General features: G+C 49.3%; 1 protein-coding gene across 1 annotated transcript in view; it reads right to left on the bottom strand.

Annotated features, from left to right (window-relative positions):
* The window catches only part of NAT8L (N-acetyltransferase 8 like), a 32,268-nt gene extending 17,925 nt beyond the window's left edge, over window positions 1–14,343 (bottom strand). Inside the window, exons 1-2 of the mRNA XM_059470795.1 lie at window positions 13,999–14,343; window positions 12,615–12,779 (exon numbers count right to left, since the gene is read on the bottom strand). Coding sequence (XP_059326778.1) covers window positions 12,615–12,779; window positions 13,999–14,332 — 499 coding nt within the window. The 5' untranslated portion in view covers window positions 14,333–14,343. The remainder of the gene's footprint in view (window positions 1–12,614; window positions 12,780–13,998) is intronic.
* Window positions 14,344–18,771: the final 4,428 nt, after the last annotated feature.

The following is an 18,771-nucleotide window of genomic DNA, read 5'->3' as shown; positions in this document are numbered from 1 at the left end:
TGGTTTGGGGAGATGCTGAGCCCCCCTGAGATGGTGTCAGAGGGTACTCAGCCCTTCTGAGGCAACTGGGACAGCCAGTGGCACTACTGCAATGAGAGCTGTCCTTGAAAATAAACACAGCAGGAGAAGGCAACCCACCATCCTTCAGGTACCCCCTTCCCCATGGGCACCCCACCCCACCTCCCACTGTAAATGAACACCTTTCTGGCCTGCAGCCCTCTTGCTTCTCCAGCCTCACTGTGAATATGTAACCCCTGGGGCTGCAATATTTACCCCTAACTCAGCCAAACAAGCCCTGGGGTGAGGCTGCTCCAGTGTATTGTGTGTACACACACTCACCTGTGTATGCCAAGGCAAAGGGCTCCCACTCCCACTCTGCTGCTGGAGCCTCTCACACAAGCAGAGCAAACACTGCCTCAGGACTTCACCTCCTTCTGCCACAGGTCACAGAATCCTACCAAGATTTGGGTTGGAAGGAACCTTAAAAATCATTTGGCTCCAATCCCCTGCCATAGGAAGGAATGTCTTTCAATAGAGCAGACCCCAGAAAAACCTCCCAGGCAGCTGGAGTCTTCATCACCACACACTGCTTCAACCCTTAACTCTCAGCAAACCAGTGGCAATGCCCCACATGAGGCCAGAGCTCTGCCATGGTGCAGAAAAAGCACACACCTGGATGGCCACTCTTGTGAAAGCCAACAGTTTTCTACATGCCTCTCCCAGCACATCAAAGCCAATGTGCTTTGGGTATAGCTCTGCTGAGGTCCACTAGTCCAGACTCAAACCAGCACATCTATTTAACCTGGCAGCACAAGAAAATTCCACATCCATAAATACACAAACATCTGTCAGGCTGGGCACAGACAATGGATGTGTTGTGGATGATGCATTAACAGAAAATGAAAATTACATGTGTAACTCTCTACATCTCTAAAACTAAATAAGAAAAAAACCCTAACCTTTGCCACACATTCAGGCCAAAAAAGTCCCTACAGAAGTCTATTCCATACCTCCTGTGATAAGCACCTATCAGCTTGTTACACCTCACATTCTGTGAACCCCAGCCTCAATACCAGCCACAAGAGCTGGAGATTTGAAAGACATCTGTGAAGTGAATTACTGGAGTGAGTAGGTAACAGGCCATGTCTCACTCCATCAGGAACACACGTGGCAAATGAAGGGCAGGCTGCTCAGGGCTAGGGAAAGCAGACACCTTCATGCCTGCCCCCTCAGACTGAGGCTCATTCACAAAGGACCTGTGGAAAGGGGATCAACTTACAAATACAAACTGAATACAAACTGCACTACAGCAACCTGAGCCAGAAGATATTAAAATCCACACAAGACTGGGTAGAACTGCAGTATTTTAAGGATCTGTTGGATTGTCCTATCTACAAAGACAACACTAAACCTCCACACACAATGCCAGGATAGGGCAGGACGAATATATCCAAGGGCAGGTTCACAACTACAACTCCTTTTTCCAGTGCATCAGTATTCCCTAAAGCATCATAAATTCATCTTGCAGGCAGCTGACAGCACACACAGCAAACCCAAGGTTTACCACCTGTAACTATCAAAGAGGACTTGGACCTATACTGCCCCTAAGTATATGCTAAACTCCCAGCAAGAGGCAAGGGATTTAAGCCCATGATTAAGCTAAAGCAAATGCTCCACTGAATCTTTAAGCCAAACTGTCCCAAGAGTTCAGTCTCAGTCAATGTGGGGGGTTATGTGAAGATTTTTTTTTAGGATTTCACTGAAATCCTCTTTAGCTATTTGAGTTATCCATGAAAAATGTTCCCACTTCTTGAGAATCCTTGCAGATGCTTTGATGTTCCTCAGACTACTGATGGCTCAAAAAAAGCCCCATAAAACCTGATGATGGCTTATTCCCAGACAAGAATCACTGTCCAAGAGGCACAGCTTGATGTTATCCTCCGAACACTGACAGCTTCTGAAACCCCACCAGACATAAATTTTCAGAGACATTAAGTGACTCTAATTGACTTTACAAGCAGCAAAAGTTTGAAAAGGTGTTTTACAAATACCCATTTTAGACAGTTTGGATTTTAAAAAACAACACAACCCTCTCATTAGCATCTCTATTGTACAGTAACTTTTTCACTGCTTGCTTTCTCTCTTTTTTAACAAATCCCACAATAATAATGTAATTCCACCAAGGAGGACTTCATCAGGATGTTCAGCAGCCAGGTTTCTGCTGTGCTTTCATTGCTCTGCCTCTCACTAACCATCATCTGAATTAGCACTTGGAAATGGCAGGTGCTCCAAACCAGGCTGTTTTCAAAAGCTTCTCTTTGCAGTTCTACTATTTAACATTATTTTAAATTGGAAGACTACAGATTTAGGTCTTCCCTGGATTCCCACTAGAAGTGTTACACAGTGTTTCTGATGCTGTTCTCTAGATCCAGGGAGGATGAACAGATTTGGCACCTCCAAAAAAAGAACAAAAAACCCTGGTCTCAGAAAATGAAGTAGTTTGTGTTTTTTTTTCTTGCACACTCTGAATGCAATAAGGATTTTATATATCTTGTTAAAATGGGAAGGATTAGGCTTGTAAGAAAAGTTATAGGGGAAAAGATCAATCGATACACCTAGAAGTGATGTGGGTTAGATGCTCTGAAGAAGGTGTAAGAAATGTTGTTGCTGGCAGCTCATTTGCCTTTAGGTAAAATGTTCTCCCCCCAGCAGTGACATGTGGGTTTGTGCACTGTTTGCAGCTTAGCAGACACAAAATATCCTCGAGCTGCTGACCTCTATTTATTTTCTCATCTTTGTTATTCTCACACTTCTACCAAAAGATACTTGCAAGTATTTACTTGCACTCACCACACATCTGGACGAACTAAGAAGAGAAGAAAGTACATATACAATAAAATTAGGTAAAGGCACATAAATTGAAAAGTTTGATGGAAGGAAGGGGAAAATCAAAGATACAGAGGGATCCTGGGTAGGGGACCACCAACCATGGGAAATGCCAGAAGTGATGAGTAAAGCAAGAAGTAGATCAGACCAAAAATCGCGGGAGAATTCAACACAGGGATGGACAAGAGAGGTGAGCAGAACTCAAAGGAATGCAAATATTGCAGTTAGACCCAAGACTGGAAATGTGGGATACTGAACTACTGTGCTAGGGGATGGAAGAGGGGTAAAAAAAATGGGAAAATAAAACCCTCAAGGAATCACTAATGATATCTGATACCTGTTAAAGTGAGCTTTGTGCAAGGTGCACATGACCAGACAGCTGGTCCAGCACCCCCATTTCAATTAGCAGCACCAGCACGGAGCCCAAGAGTTGCAAGGGTAAAAAGCAAACAAACTTGCACTGCTGATGCTGGCTTCCAAGTCAGGATTCAGCACACTGGCAAGGGAGAGTGGGAGCAGCTTGTATAGCAATTACTGGTGATTGAGGGTAAATCTCGGCAAGCAGCTTACTTAAAAATGCAGTTTTTGTCAATGCAAAACAATTCACACATTTGTCCTGAATCACCAAAGGTGGAAAATGAAAGGCAGAGGAAAGCCAGGCTGGCACAAATCCTGCACAGAGCTCAGCCCCCAGCACTGCTGGCCAGGACACAGGCACACAGCTCAGTGCTCCAAGGATCACATGGAAGGGATGCCCCAGCAGCCAGGACTTCAGAGACGGACCCCTCAACACCACTTCTTCAACTACTGCACCGGTATAAAATACCTAAATATGTAATTCAAACAGGGCCTGAAATGCCAGCACTGACTCAGTACAGATTTAACAGTGCCATGCAAAGCAGGACCTGCCTGAGGGGAACCAACACTTTACCATGTCATGGCTCTATCATGGTCAGCATTTCCTAGGTATGCACTTGGGTCTGACCTGTGCTTCTTAAGGAAAGCTCTAACAGCCAACTATTGTGTTTTGGGCTGAAAAAAGCATTACATCCCCCACTAAACACAGATCCTTGCTTCATCACATGAAAAAACAGAGAGGGAGTAGTAAATCAGCTTGCTTTGGACCAAAACTACCCTTCCTTCCTTTTACTTTCCAGTTCCTGAACTGAAAAATCATTTTCTCACAAAACCTGTTTTTCAGTTTTGCCACTTGGATGAGCCCTAGAAATAACACATGAATTTTAAGTGACAAATATGACTTGCTAGTTACAATTTCAAGCAGGACACGCTGTGGTGGGACTAATACCTTGCATTATTCCATTAGCATTTACACTGTTGCAAATCCCACTTTAAATAACAATATCTCATGTAGCCACTTAAAAATACAACTGTAATGCATGCTTCCCATTACCAATTTTGAAAGGTCTCCTTTCACTCCCAGAATCCCATTTTAAAGCAGAAGCCCAGCCTGGCACTAAGCCCTGGGAATCACAGGTGTACATTTCAGAACTATCCTGTAAGAAATAAATTTTTTTCCTTTTGAAAGAAACACTCTTCAAACAGTTATAGAAGACAATGAATGATACTGTACTGTGCTGTCATAAATTGTTAATTGATTGCTGGGGTCCAATGGGTCAATAGATGACTTAAAAGAATGGCTCAAAGCCATCTGTAACAGATACCACAGCTTGTACCTGGCTCTGACCAGACCACTATGAACAAATTTTTGAAGCATCCTTAATAAAGGACATGAGGCTTCTTGGCAATTGCAAGTGCCCCCCTTACTAAAACACAAAAACAAAAAAAGAAGGAAAAAAAACCCCCAAAAATCCCCACAAAACCCCCCTAAACCCTATTATTTGGTTACAAGGAATAAATATGTCAATAGAAACTAGGTAAGACATGCTGCTATCTTTGGATATTCTTTAAGACTCCTTTCATTAGCCACCTGTCAGGATAACAAAACGATGCCTCAGCTTTCCACAGAATGGAAAAAGAGAAAATCTAAAAATACACTTTGAAGCTCCCTGTTTTGCTGATGCAGAAAGTGACAACAAAGGCTCATACATCCCTCAGCTCATCACAGAACCAGATACCAGCAAAACACTCCAGGTCTCTCTTTTTGCTGTAGCCTGGAAGGGAACAGCACCAAGTATGTGATTATTTGTAACAGATCCCCAGCAGTGCATTACCAAAATAAAGCCAATACATCAGCAAACAACTCTGTGAGCTCCCAGAGTCCCCAAGGGGCTCACAGCCACCCCAAAAGTCATTCCCACCCTGAGAAGTTAAATATAACCTGCCTGAATCAAGATCTAAGCCTACAGAGGGAATTTCAGAAATCCACTCTGAAATTTGGGGAGATTTTGAATGCTCTACCTTCTTGAAAAATCAGGCCATGGATTTAGACTTTTACATAAAACCAGGTTTTTTTTCAATATATTTAGAGGTCTCTTCAAGTAGAGAGCAATCCTCCATGGCAATTTCTAAAGTATTAAGACCACTGGTGGTGCACACTGAGAGGCAGCAACATGACCACACTTGGGTAATCCTAGGAGGCTGAATATAATAAATAAATACAACGTGAGAATAAGATTTATCAGTTCATGTTCCTACATTCAAAATTCAGTGTCAAGAGGAGCTCAAAGCTTTGTACCTGTAAAACTCCTGCCACTAGTCAGATATCCAACACAGAGCCTAAATTTAGGCTATTATGAAACCTTAAACTGAAACACTTTTGGGCAATTGTTTTAAATTTTGGTCATTCCTAAGAAAGCAAGAGAAAAAAGAGCTGCCAAAACCCCTTTATAAGAGTAATAAATTTGCATTTAAACTTGTGAACAAAATTCTGGAGTCAGAACCCATTTTGGTTTATTCACTAAGACAGTCCTGAAAAAATGCATACAGTCATGCCAGAAAACATTTAACACTGCAGAAAACATTAAAAAAATTACTCAAAGCTAGGAAAAAAACACAAAACACCTGATGTCCTTAACTCCTTCACGTTCCTAAATCCTAATGTGGTGTGTTTGCTGGTCTTGAGAAGTTAACTGCACCTAAAAAACTACTGATGTTCAATTTACACAACTGGTTACTTCCTCTACTGAAGATTAATGAGCAGCACTGGCATGTGCTGAGGATCTTCAGCACCTGCAGGCTGAGCTCAGGTTCAGCAGCATCACATCCACCAGTCATGGCTACAGCTCAAACACTGAGTGATGGTCATGTACACGAGGGACTGGCTGTTTTAGAGAGAATGCTTGAACACGTGGAGGGTGAAAAAAAGGTCATATTACTCTGCAAAATTTACTATAAAATCTATTTTCATCTAATTTTGACATGGGACTGTGCCAAACTTGTGGATCTAAAGGGAGAGCTATTTTTATGTTATGGGTATGCACATTGAGTAATGGGTTTGTTGCATATGTTCCTGCTCCTGTGATAAATAAATCGGGAGGGGGGGAGGCTGCAGCTGCTTGCCCATAACCATGTTTATTCCACTGGCTGTGGATGACACAGCCCTGAATCTACAGACTGCTCCCCTCATCAGGCAACTCCAGTTTTCCTATGTGGGCCTTTCACCAAGAGCATTGCACTTCTACTCTGTACTACCTGAGCCCCCAGAAGTGGGGAAAAAAAGATTTTGTGAGGTGGAAAGACCCTGCAGACCCTCCAGTGGATTGAGCAGAGTGGGCCCACGTGGCTCAGCACTGCAAGGGACCCAAGCTGTGTCACATCCTGATCTAGCCCAGCTGTTATCAGCAGGGCTGCAGCACTGGGGCTCTGCTGCTGGGCCAGGACAGCCCTTGGCCAGCTCTGGGAATTCAGGTGGGGGCAGAGCTGGTGCCAGCAGCTCTTTGCCTTGCTCACTGTGCCCATGCCTGCAGGACAGGGCTGCATCCAGATGGAAAAGCCAAGGCCCCAGCACAGCGAAATGAGACAGCCATGAGTGATGGAGTGCCAGTGTGAGAGGAGGTGGGTTTTGGGAGGCAATCCCACTCTTAAGACATTTTACATTACTCAAATAAAACCAAAACATTTCAGCCCACTAAAAATGCTGGATAAAGCCCATCCCTAACACCTGGAAACACGAGTTGTTTTTATCTTGCTTCCCAAAAAACTCTGCACTGGAGATGAGAGATGCCAAACCAGGCAGTTTCATGCTGCTAAGTTGTAGAAACCCAAAAGCAACAGTAGAAAAATCTCTGACTGTCTCCTTTGCAGGAAGTCAGCTTTGGAAACACTTCAACAAAATACTTCCCACTATAAAGTATATGGAAAGCCTGTAATCCTAATCTTCTAGGATCTCTCTGCTATGGAGGTCACGTCCCTGGAAGCACTCTCATGGAGCTGCAGAGAGATGCCAGCAGTGATATTCTCACAGGACAGACTTTCCTCTGCTGAAGAGACCTAACCTCAGTTGCCAGCAGTGATAGGAAGCAGAGCTGGGGAACACCCAGGAGGAGATAAGGACACAGCCTCTCCCGTGGCTTTCCCAGCCCCACACAGAACTGCTCACCACCCTACCCCACTGGGGGAAAGGCAAGCATGAAAACCCCAACACAGGACAGGCAGCTCAGGGGGCTTGGCAGATACACGAGGTCAGGGCACGGCATAAGCCAGCAAGAAATGCTGCAGATAGGGATGCTTCAGATTCCAGCTGCCCCTTGGGCACCAGGAGTGGGGCAGGGCTCTCCAAAAACACATTCCTCCACTGAGAAGCAGCAGCCCCGAGCCCTCTCTGGCTCAGGTAACTGAGCAGTTTCATTGCAAAGCAAGAGCTGCTCTATTCTTCCCCAACAATGTTATCACTCGGCAGCTTCACTCCTGCTTATCTAGCAGCTTGAGCATTATCCAGAATGTGGAAGAACTGGGCTCTGTGGCTGCCCCTCTGCCCCGGGGCTCAGTGGGGAGAAACACCCTCCCCACCCCCTCTGTGTGTCTTTGGAAGAGTTTAGGCATGGCAGAGCAACCGCAGCTCCAGGGCTGAGGATCTCCTCCCAAGGTAGACCCTGTATTTTCCCTGCACCCCAAAAGTCACTGGTGCTCACCTCTGAGCCTCCCAAGGCTCAGCACTTATGGAGCAGAGGTAGCAGGTGCCACAGGACTCACAAACAGCTGTTCACCGTGCAAACATCGTGCCAGAGGGAAAAAACCCACTGCCAAATGGCCTGATGCAAGACACAAATACTCACTTGTTACCCAGACAGACACCTCACAGCAGGTGAGGGAAACCTCAAAAGGTGGAGGCAGCAAACAGGATCTCACCTGATCACAACCCAGCTCTGGACCTGCCTAACTGGTGTTCTTCTGGCAGAAGGGCATGATCCCAGAACCTCTGCCAAGAAGGGCAGGACATCCCCCTTTGGGCTCAGCTGAGGAATGTGCCACCCAAGAGCAGCAGAAACTGACCCCTATAGAGCCATCCCCCTGCAGTCCCTCTTCCAGGGCCCTGTGCCGCAGGGAGGCCAGGATATCCCTGCAGGCTCCTCCCGTGCACTGTCACACACAGGGGACAAAGGGCAGCAGCACAGGAAGGCTCTGCTCACCCTGGATGGAGGCAGGAGAGCAAAGCACCATCCCCTCCCTGCCTGGAGCACCCAGAGGTGTCTGGCTGCCCACGGAGCAGGGCTGGAGCTGTGCAGCTGCCACAGCCCTCGGCACGGGTGGCTCTGTGACCCAGCACCTGCAGCAGCACTGCAGCTTCAGCTGCTGCATCACCAGGGCACCAATACCCCCCAGGTGCTGCAGCCTCAGCTCCCCAGGGTGTCCCCTCTGTGCTGTCTGTCTGTCCAGCCTCCCCTGCAGCACTGGGCACTGTGATGCAGCCACCAAGCTTGTCACCAACTCCAAAACCTGACACAGCCCAGCTGCCACCACCACGGGGTCTTTGCAGGACCGGGTCAGGTATGCACACACCTCAGCAAACCCTGCCAGGACAGCCACAGCAACTCGATGAACAACCACAGACACAAGGAAATTCATAAATTCGTCAGCCAAAGCTCCAGTCCCTGTCGCTTTGGGGAACAGCAGTTTTGCATGGGACACAAGGAGTCTTGGTTTCCATAAGCTCTCCAGCTGAGACCTCAGCCTCACAAGAATCTCTCTAACACACCAACCACTGCAAAAAAATATACAACACAACCAACTGGGACAGAAGCTTAAAGAGACACTGTAAAATTGATTAGTCATCAAAATCATCAGACCATAAAAGATGCTCCAGCTGTGCTCATCTTTTTTTTTGTGTAGATAAATGCTAGAGGCAGGGCTCTATTTAAAATTAATTCCTTTTTTTTTGTTGGTTTTGGTTGGGGTTTTTTCTGTTTACTAGAGCTTGTTACTCTGGTTGACAATTAAGCCCATTATCCAATTCCTTTCTTTCTTTTTCGCCATTCCACTAGTCTTTTTTCATAGCCTTTGAAAAAGGAAAAAAAAAAAAAGAAGGTAAATTCCAATAAGTGCTATTTTAAAATGAAAAATGTGAATTTACAAAGAGCTCAGGAAGGTGTTTGAACCATTCGACCTTCTGTTTTAAGACCCCAGCAAGCACAACACAAACAATTCCTTTCATATTGAAAGCAATTTCAAGTCACACTGCTGTGTACAAGCTCCAAGTTAAGCACTGGCCCAAATGTTCTGCCAGACCCTTGGCATAAGTGTAGGAGGGCAATAGAAAACAAAGATTTGAATTTTGGCTAGTGTACTTCTGCAAAATCACTGTCAGCACATATTTTTCAGTTCATACAAAATCCAGCAGAGGAAAATTCAAACAATAACTAACTTGAAGAGGTTCAAAAAAGCTACTGAAGAAAAGCCCTAATATGGTGCAACTCATGGAATTGTTCAACACTAATCATTAACCTGGGTGCTCACAGTATCCCACAGCAAACTTGGTCCTTTTGGCTTGGTTATAAACTGACCCACATGTTCTGTGGATGCTTTCACAATACCACCAAGAATAATCCATTTTAATAGTTAAAATACCCCCTCACTGTAGATGCCTGCCTCACCAGAAGCTATTTGCTGTAGATACTCACTACAACACTACTCCCCAGCTCTAGGCACCACACAGAGCTGGCTGCAAACAACGGGTTTTTGTGCCTGGGTATCTTGGATTCCAAGGGCAAAAACCTCAGCAAAGCCTCAACCAACATCTTTATCCATGTCCCACTTCTACCTTTGCATTCATCACCCTGAGAAACAGGAATTCATGACCCCACCACAAAAAAACTCTCTTTCTCTTTTTTCCGTGCTGAGAAAAAAATATATTGAAGGAGGAAAACATGGATTCTCTAGAGAAGGAGCAGCAAGCTGCCTGGTCATATTCCCAGGCCAAGCTGCAGTTATATATTAGGTTGGGTTTAACTTGTCTGGTCAAGCTCTGGCCACCTCCAGCCTCTCTGGGACCCTGTCCCCACATCCCATTACTCTTAACACCTCACCGAGAAAGCTCTCACAAATATCTCAGCTGCCACAATACAACAAGCCCTTCTCATTCCCACTGCAATAATTTCTGCCTGAGTGCTAATTTGTAAACTAGGCAAATAAAAGACAAACTTGGGGCTTGAATTTGTTTTATTGCCATTGTTGTGCCCTTTGGGTGGGACGGGCAATGCCAGTGGGGCACATTGCTGCCTTCCTCTGGATGTTCAGCCAGCCAGCCTTCAAAGTGCACAAAACTCTGGCATTTTCTAGGATAACTGTGTTTATCCTGCAGTCCTACAGAAAAAAAAAATCCACCAACTGCATTTTTGGAGGAAACAGGAGCAAACCACTGGATTCATGCCTTGTGGCCAGCTACACCAAATAGCACCACATGGATTTATGGCACACAGCGCTGGTTCCAATGCACAGACACCCTTCTCCATACCCCAAAGCCTCCCTGGTCCCTTTTCCCAACACCATTATCATCAAGAACTTTTAACAAGCACCAACAATCCCATAAATCTGCTTTTTATGCCATGGCAGAAGCCTAATTAGATGATTAAATTCTGTCAAAAATTAAAGCCCACACATTTGCTCTAAAATTGCAATTAGCTCTTTCAGGTACCAAATAAAAGCAATGCTAACATTTCAAAGACATTTTGGCAACACAGCTGAACTAAATTACATTACTGACCCTAAACAAATTGAGGGCATTACTTTGAGTCTCTTTCCCTTATTTTCTGTGTCTGCAAGTGTTATAAACACAGGCACTGTGATCCCTCTCAGTTGTGACCACGCAAGCCCTGAGCATTAACAAGCGAAGCAGCTCACCTATTAACTCCATGTCACACATTCTTATTCTACTGGAATCTTCTGCTCTTTTCTCCAGCATAATACTTTGCTGGGCCTCACTACAGAGGTGCAGAAATGTTTTGCTATGAACCCTTTGATTTCTGTGACACCACCTTTAATGAAGATTGAGCTTTTTTCAATATACATCACACATCACTTAATTTTACAAAAACACTCTCTGTAAATGAAACACACTCTGTGTGTAAGATGGGACAAGATATAAGATATGCACTATGTATAGATATAAGATATATCTGTACAAGATATACACTATGATGGGAAGAGACAGCTAAATTAAGCTAGTTAACGATTTTCATAAGAGGAGCAACACTTTAGCAAAATGTAACACTGCATATTAGAAGGAAGGGAAGGCTTGTGGTTACTACACTTCCTAGCAGTTCTCTAGAAGTGCCCAGGGAAAGGTTTGTCCCACCTGGGGAACATGAATGATACAGCAAATGATACAGCAAAAACATGGTCATGTGGAAAAATAACACAGCAGGTACCCAAGAAGAGAGCAGGTACCCCAAGAAGATGGAACTCAGGTGGGATACCATCCTTGCCTTGCTTTTCCAGCTCACCACTAGCACTCTGTGACCACCAAAAGCAAACCTCAAACCCCAACTGACTGCCCAGGCATCCCCCTGCCCTTGTCCTCAGTATGGTTGTGTGCCTACAAAAAGGGAAATAGCACCTGACAGGTCATAAAAAAAAAAGGGTCTTTAGAACCTAAGTCGTCTTTTACAGCTTAACAAGGTATCATCATCATTAGATACTGTATTTTTAATTATATGCATATATGGAACAAAGGGATGAACCCAGATCAGGGCAAGCTTATGTGGCAGCAGCCCTTTACATACCTGATCCAAGCCTCCTCCAAAACACCAGCATTAAGGAATGTTCTTGAATGACATGGGAAAATGGGCTCAATAGCTACAATGGGCTCCTCTGAGCATTTGGGCTAAAAGGCCTCTTCATCTCCCTCTCCTCCTGCAGTCAGAGCTAATACCAAATGCATGGAGCAAAAAACCACCGAGCTGAGGATGTAAGGGCTAGGGTGGGCCCAGGCTGCAGGGAATGACCCACATCCTCCAGAATAACATCCTCCAGCCTCAGTGTCCCCAGGCACCTCAGTCCAGCCCTCGGGGCGGCTGTGGGACCCAGCAGCACAGCGCTCCAGGGGTGGACAGAGCCTGCCTGGGATGACTAGGCACTTGGGGGAGGGGGAGTAATGAAAAAAAAAAAAATTAAAGAAACCAAAATCAGCAAAAAAAAACCCCAAACCAAAGCCAGAGATGGCTTTGTGCCTGGTGTGGCTAAAGAGCTGCATTCTGGCGACTTTTGAGCTTGCTCAGTGCTGCTGACAGGAGGAAAAGGCGCCAGCAGCAGGGAGCAGCCATGTTCCCCAGCAGGCTGGGGGAGGAAGGCTCCCTCGGGGAATTCGTACTCACCTGGCGGTTTCATGTAATATTGCTCAATATCGGACATGTCCGTGTGCAGCGCACAATCGAGATAGTGCAGGATAACTTTTCTACTGAAGTAGTACCTCATGCCCATCAGAAAGATGGGCAAACAGCAGGTCAGCAGGAAGGACTTGGTCACAACAAAGCACATTACTATGGAGATAAGGAAGAGAAATAAACGACACCTGTCAGAAAAGAGAATTTAGTGTTGATTTCGGAATACAAACTCGTTATAAAAATAAATCAACAAAACAAGCACAGTCAAAATATACATTTGCAGTACACACACAGTTCACGTTCTCGAGATTATCGTGTTAAGGGACGGCGTATCGCGACGAGACAACCCGGAGAAGTTTATGAGGTCCTGAAGGAGCCGGTGGGGAGGATGCCGCCGCGCCACGCCGGGGCCCACCGAGCCCCTCCGGAGCGGGGCCGTGGGCACCCCCAGAGCCCCGCACGCCCCCGGCCCCTCCGCTGTCCCCGACGAGGCCGGAACGCGGCCGGGTGGAGGAGCCGCGCTGCGGGCACCGCTCCGCAGCCATGTGTTCGGCACTGCGGCACTGCTATTTCCATCAGCACCGACTCTCCGGGCAGCCACCCTGCCCGTCCCCATCCTGGGGCGCTTCCGCGAGTGCCTCTGAGCCGGCGGCTCTCTCGGCACGGCCCAGAGCCACCGGCTGCGTCCCCCAGCTCCCCAGCGCCTGCCGGGGGCCCCCTCAGCGTGGGATCCCGTCCGCCGCGGTATCTGGGACACGGGGTGCGACCAGCCTGCACCCACCGGGGACAGGAGACCACCCCAAAGCCCTCTCGGGGCGGGGGGCGCGCGTTATTAATTATTCGCGCGGGGAGAGGACACCTTGCAAGCGCTATTTTTAACTCGGGGAGGTGCGGTGACCCCGCGGCTCGGTGCGGCTGCAGGGGTACCCCCTCCCCACGCCGGGGGCGAATGGGGGCCGCTCACCGGCGGGCCCGGCTGTCTCCAAGCAACGCCGGCACGCCGTGCCCCCCTCGCCGGGCTGCGCGGGGGCGGCCGGTGGGCTCCGGCTCCGCTCCCCTCCGCGCACCCCCGAGCCCTGTAATAACCACAATGACCGATGTGCCCTCACCCCCGCCGCGACCTCCCCTGCACGGCTGCCCGCCCTTCCACCCGCGAGGGTCGCGCATCCCCGGCGGCGCCAGGCTCCCCCTCCCAGCCCGCCTGGCCCCGCCGCAGCGCTGCGGCTCCGCGGCCGCCCCGCACGATGCTGCGGCGCTGCCCGGCCGCACCGCGCCCGCGGGTCCCGCCGCCTCCCGCCTCTCCGACCATTTTGTGAAGACCCGCGGCGGCGAATAGGCCCGGCGCCCCCCGCCCCAAAAGGGAGCGGATACTCACCCGCCAGCAGCCCGTAGAGCAGCTGAGTGAGGGGCTGCTGCTTCAGCCCCCTGAACGCCGTGTTGGGGATTCGCTCCATGATCCCCTCGTAAAAGATGCGGCGCACCACCTCCTGTTCAGAGGGGTGGAATTCGCGGATATAGACATTGTCGCGCCTGGGGTCTTCTTTTGGTGGGGTGAGGGGAGGTGGGGGTGAGGGAGGGGAGCCCGCCAAAGAGGGCCACATCTGGGAGGAGGAAACAATGATCGTGTCTTTTTTGGATCCCGGGATTGATTCATGATCTTCCGCCACAATCTTGGTCTCACAAACCATCTTGGGAGACAGACAATGCATGCAAACCGGCCGTGGGGAGGGGGCGAGGAGAAAAACGGGAGGGGAGGTGTCAGAAAATTAACAAAAAAATAAGATTAAAAAAAAAAAAAAAAAAAAGGAAAAAGGGGAGGGGGAAGGAGCGGGGCGCGGAGCCGGCACGGAGACCCGCGGGCAGCGGGGCGCAGAGCAGCGCGGCCGGGCGGGACGAGAGGAAGGAGCCCCGCTGCATTTTGGAGAGGCATTTATAGGGCGGGGGGGCCGCGGGTCCCCCGGGTCCTAGAGCCCCCCGCATTGGCTGCGCGGGGTCGCCATGTGATCGGGGGGGCGGGACACCTCCCCCTTGCCCCCCCCATCCCTGCACCGCCCCTTGCAAATTACTACGGCGCGGGGTTGCGCGGAGAGTCGGGGGCCGCGCATCCCTGCCCGCATGCATCGGTGCACGCGGAAGAGGGTTATTAATTTATTTTTTATGTGTCTGTTTATCTACTGCGAACGCGCTGTGCGCTCAGCAGATTTCTGGAGTAGTTGCTGCGGGTGCGCGGAACTGCGCAGGGCGCTGCGGGAGCGCGGAGCCGCGGGGAGGGAGGGCCGGCCGGTGGGGCTCCGCACCGCGTCCCGGGTGGGCTCCGCACCCCGTCCCCGCGGGCTGCGGCGCGGCTGCTCCGCCGTGAGTCCTTCCCCGCGCCTCTGCGCGCCCCCGCTCCGCCATCCCGCGCGGAACGCTCTGCGGAGCGGAACGGCCTGGGGGTGCAGCCGCGCGGCCCCGGCTCGTCCCAAGCCCCGGTAAATGCCCCTCTCCATCCCTCAGCGCCCCCCGGTCAGTAACTTTTCCTGCCGTGCCCACGCCACTGCGCGGTGCGGAGAGCGCAGCCGGCCCAGCCGCCTCCGCGCCCCTCCGTGGGGCGGTGAGAAGAGATGGAGGGGGAGGAGGGATGCGCAGGGAGGAGGACGGGCTCCTCCTCTTCGCAGGACCCGAAAAGCTTCGGCCTCTCCCGGTTGGAACCGGCCGGCATCTGCCCGAGGCATGCGCCGTGCGCGGCCGGTGCAGGGACGGGGTGGGCGGGGGATGCTGGGCGGGGAGGCGGGAGGCCCCGGACCCCCCCGGTCCCGTGAGGTGCATCCCCCAAGAGCTCCTCCGTCTGCGCCTCCCCCTGCCCGGTGACAGCGCCCAGCCGTAGCAGCTGTGCCTCTCCTCAAACTTCACCTGTGCATCCCCCCGGGACTTGCAACTCCTGCGAGCCTCAGCCGTGCCTTCACCTACAGGGTGCACCCATACACCCCATCAGAGTTTCATCGGTGCCTCTTGCTCCGGTAAGGTGCTCCTGTGCACCCCCCGTGCAGTCAACACCCCTGTGTCCCCCTGCCATGTGCACATGTCCCTGTGAGATGCACCCGTGCACCCTCCCTACAAGTTCTGTCGCTGCATGTCTTGGGAGATGCACTCTGCCCTCAGGGAGTGCGGTTGTGTCGCTGGAACTCTGCGGGATTTGCCTTCCTGGAGCTCCCAGGCTTTGGTCCTCAGGAAGATGCAGTGACTGGATCTTGGCTTCAAGCTAAAGATTTATTTCACCGTGATGATTTCATAGTGGTTTCATTTCTTCACTTTTTCTATTAAAAATAGTTCAGGAGTATGAGAGGAGGGAGGGGGGAAGGTTTAGATAAGGACTTGGAAGCCTTCCCACCCAGAGGAGCAGTGCCAGCACCCCACAGGCTTGCGCTGCGTTGGGCACCCTGGTGAGAAGTTGCTCCTCGGGTGGCTGTGGGCCCTGCTCGTGGCCAGGCACTGCAGAGCTGCCAGGCTGCTTGGGCACCTGCAGAGCTCCCCTTTGTAACCAGCATCACCTGCAACTGCAGCCAGAGCGACCCTCAGCTCCCAAAGCCTCTGCACTGGAGATCAAAACACGGGATTATAAAAGGCATCGTGGCACAGGTACAATAGTGGATGAGTTGGCCAAAAGAGCATCTCCTGCTCTAAAGTGGAGCCTCCTGTGGGAGGGAGATCACCCCAGGGAGGAGAGGCAAGGCACATGGCACCCCTGCATGCCCCCTAACATCTCATTTCAGCAAGGAAGGAGCAGTTGGACTCATGCACTTGGGAGATACCTGGCAGCCCCAAATTCACCAACACAAAGAGTTGGTGGATGGGGGAGAAAAGCTGAAAAATCAGGGCAGTGTTTGCCTTTGAATTCTGAAAGCTTTGGGCCAAAGATAGGAGGTTGCTGTTTCAGAAATATAATTAAGATAATGCTTAGTTCCCATATGCCTGGGTCAAGCAGGCATTTATTTTTGCTTCATCCTTTCTAGTCAGATGTATTCTTTATTTATGAAATTACTACAGTAATAAAAACAACTCATTCCTAAAAAAAAAAAAAATAAATAAAAACAACCTACTGCAGTTATGTAACAGCCAAGGGAGCTCCCAGTTCTGGGCTGTGGACCTGAGTGTTTGCAGATGAGTTATCTTTAGAAAAGTACTAAATACTTGTTTACTATTTATGCTGCCATTTGAGCATCTTATGAGCAGTAATGAATATCTCCTGTTCCCCCAAGATAAGGGGGTTTCATCCTTGGCCACAGCAAGGGAACTGAGGCACAGAAGGATGCAGAGATTTGTGCACCATCATGCAGTGACTCAAAGAAAACACAAAGCACTGGACCAAATTTCCTGAGTCCTCACTGTAGGAATGCCAAACTTTGCCTTTATTATTGCAAAGCCAGGATTCAGCTTTCTCTGAAAATGAGGGTGAAGGGGAAGTTCTAGGGGTACTGCACAATGGGGAAGAGGGAATGAGGAGCTGAAAGCTGTGACTGACTGAAGCAAATGTCAGTGAAAATTAAGGGCCTCTCTGAAATCCACTGCAAAAGCCAGTCAGGTTCACAGACGGCAGATTTGGGTCCCTGGAATGAAAAGGATATTGTTAACAGCAGCTTGCTGGCAAGGCAACTGCTCTGCCAGGAGCTTTTGGTCTTTAAGAACACAGTTGTCATCCCAAGTCACTGAGGATTTTACTCTTGAGTTTACTTCTGCTCCTTCAGGACCTGAGGGTGAATCTCCCACATGCCATGACCGACTGCTGAACCTCACAGATAGAACTAATTTAATTAAGATGGACAGTTTAAAGTTTGAGTGTCGTGCCAGTGCTCTCAGCAGCTCTCACTGCTCAGTGTAAAACAGGAGATTGTATAGATGTTTGATCCATTGGTACATTGGGGAAAAAACCTGGGATAATGAGGGCAGCCTGTGTGACTCTGGGGGCTGAGGAGGTTTGAGTATTTCAGTAAGAAACATGCTTTGCCTTCAGCAGGTCTGCTTTAGGCTGACTTTGCTTTGGATTAGCACATCAAACCAGTAAGCCTTGGAAATGCCATTATTTATCCTTCCCAAGTCAGCAGCTCTCATCTTGGGTCAAGGGGAGTCCCTCCCATGAGCCCTAGGAAACACCCAGCAAATGTAGAACAGAATTACCAATTCCCCTGCTGACAGGATCATGCCCTGCTCTTTGTCTGAAATTTTGGGTTTTCTGTGCAACCCTGGGCTTTGCATGACTTGAAACATCTTCCAGCCAGATTTTACTGTAACTCCTGAAGCAGTGAGATCAGTGTGATTGCAGATCACGGAAACAATTCAGGAAGAGCAGTTGCTCTCCCAAAGCACCTATACCTAAGGCGCGGGGAACACCAAGGCAAACCTCCGTGACCCGCTGCTCAGTGTCTGCTGGACAAGGAGAGGCCCTGCTGCCTGTTCTGCAAAAGCTGCAAGCAGCCACAATCCTTTGCTCATTAGGGGCTGTATCTATCAACCTCAGCAATTAACTGGTTGACAGCAAAAGCTGCCCCAGGTTATATTAATGCAGTGATTCTGGAACAGCTCATCCCAGCAGGCTGAGGCTGTCTATCAGGGATGGCTCCCACCCTGTCCTTTGCAAAGTCTCCATCAGTGAGCGGGGGAGAAGATATTCAGGTTTAAAGATCTCAACTGCCTCCAGGTTCTCCTTTAACCTGGACCTTGGTAATTTCAGCTGTTTTTTCCATGCTTGACCCAAGATGCCCGGAGCAGGCTGAGCACCCCAGCACCTCTGGCTGTTTGGTCACAGCAACCTCTCACCCTCCTGCTTTGCTGGGCTGGGGGAAAAGTAAAAGCCTCTTTGTTGACTGCAGATGTACATATGAATGTGAGGCATTTGCCTAATAAATATCTTCCCAAAGGGGGATTAATTAGCATCCCAAGGTTTCTCTTTGCACTCCCTCTGACTGCAGCAGCTCTGCAGCACCTTCTCTTAGGGACGCTGGTTTCCTGCTGAGAGTGTTTTGCTGGCCCCTTTCCTGCTGCACAGACCCCCGGGGCTGAGGATTCACAAATCTCCTGCTCAGGAGCCAACACTGGCAGCAGCTCCCGTGCTGTGTGAGTGTCTGGCAGTAACCACACACACAGCCTGGTTTCCCCAGTCCTGCCATTCACT

This window comes from Ammospiza nelsoni, chromosome 4, assembly GCF_027579445.1.
Source record: "Ammospiza nelsoni isolate bAmmNel1 chromosome 4, bAmmNel1.pri, whole genome shotgun sequence".
Taxonomy (NCBI): domain Eukaryota; kingdom Metazoa; phylum Chordata; class Aves; order Passeriformes; family Passerellidae; genus Ammospiza; species Ammospiza nelsoni.
Note: the sequence above shows the minus strand (reverse complement) of the source record. Positions and strands in the feature narration are given on the sequence as shown.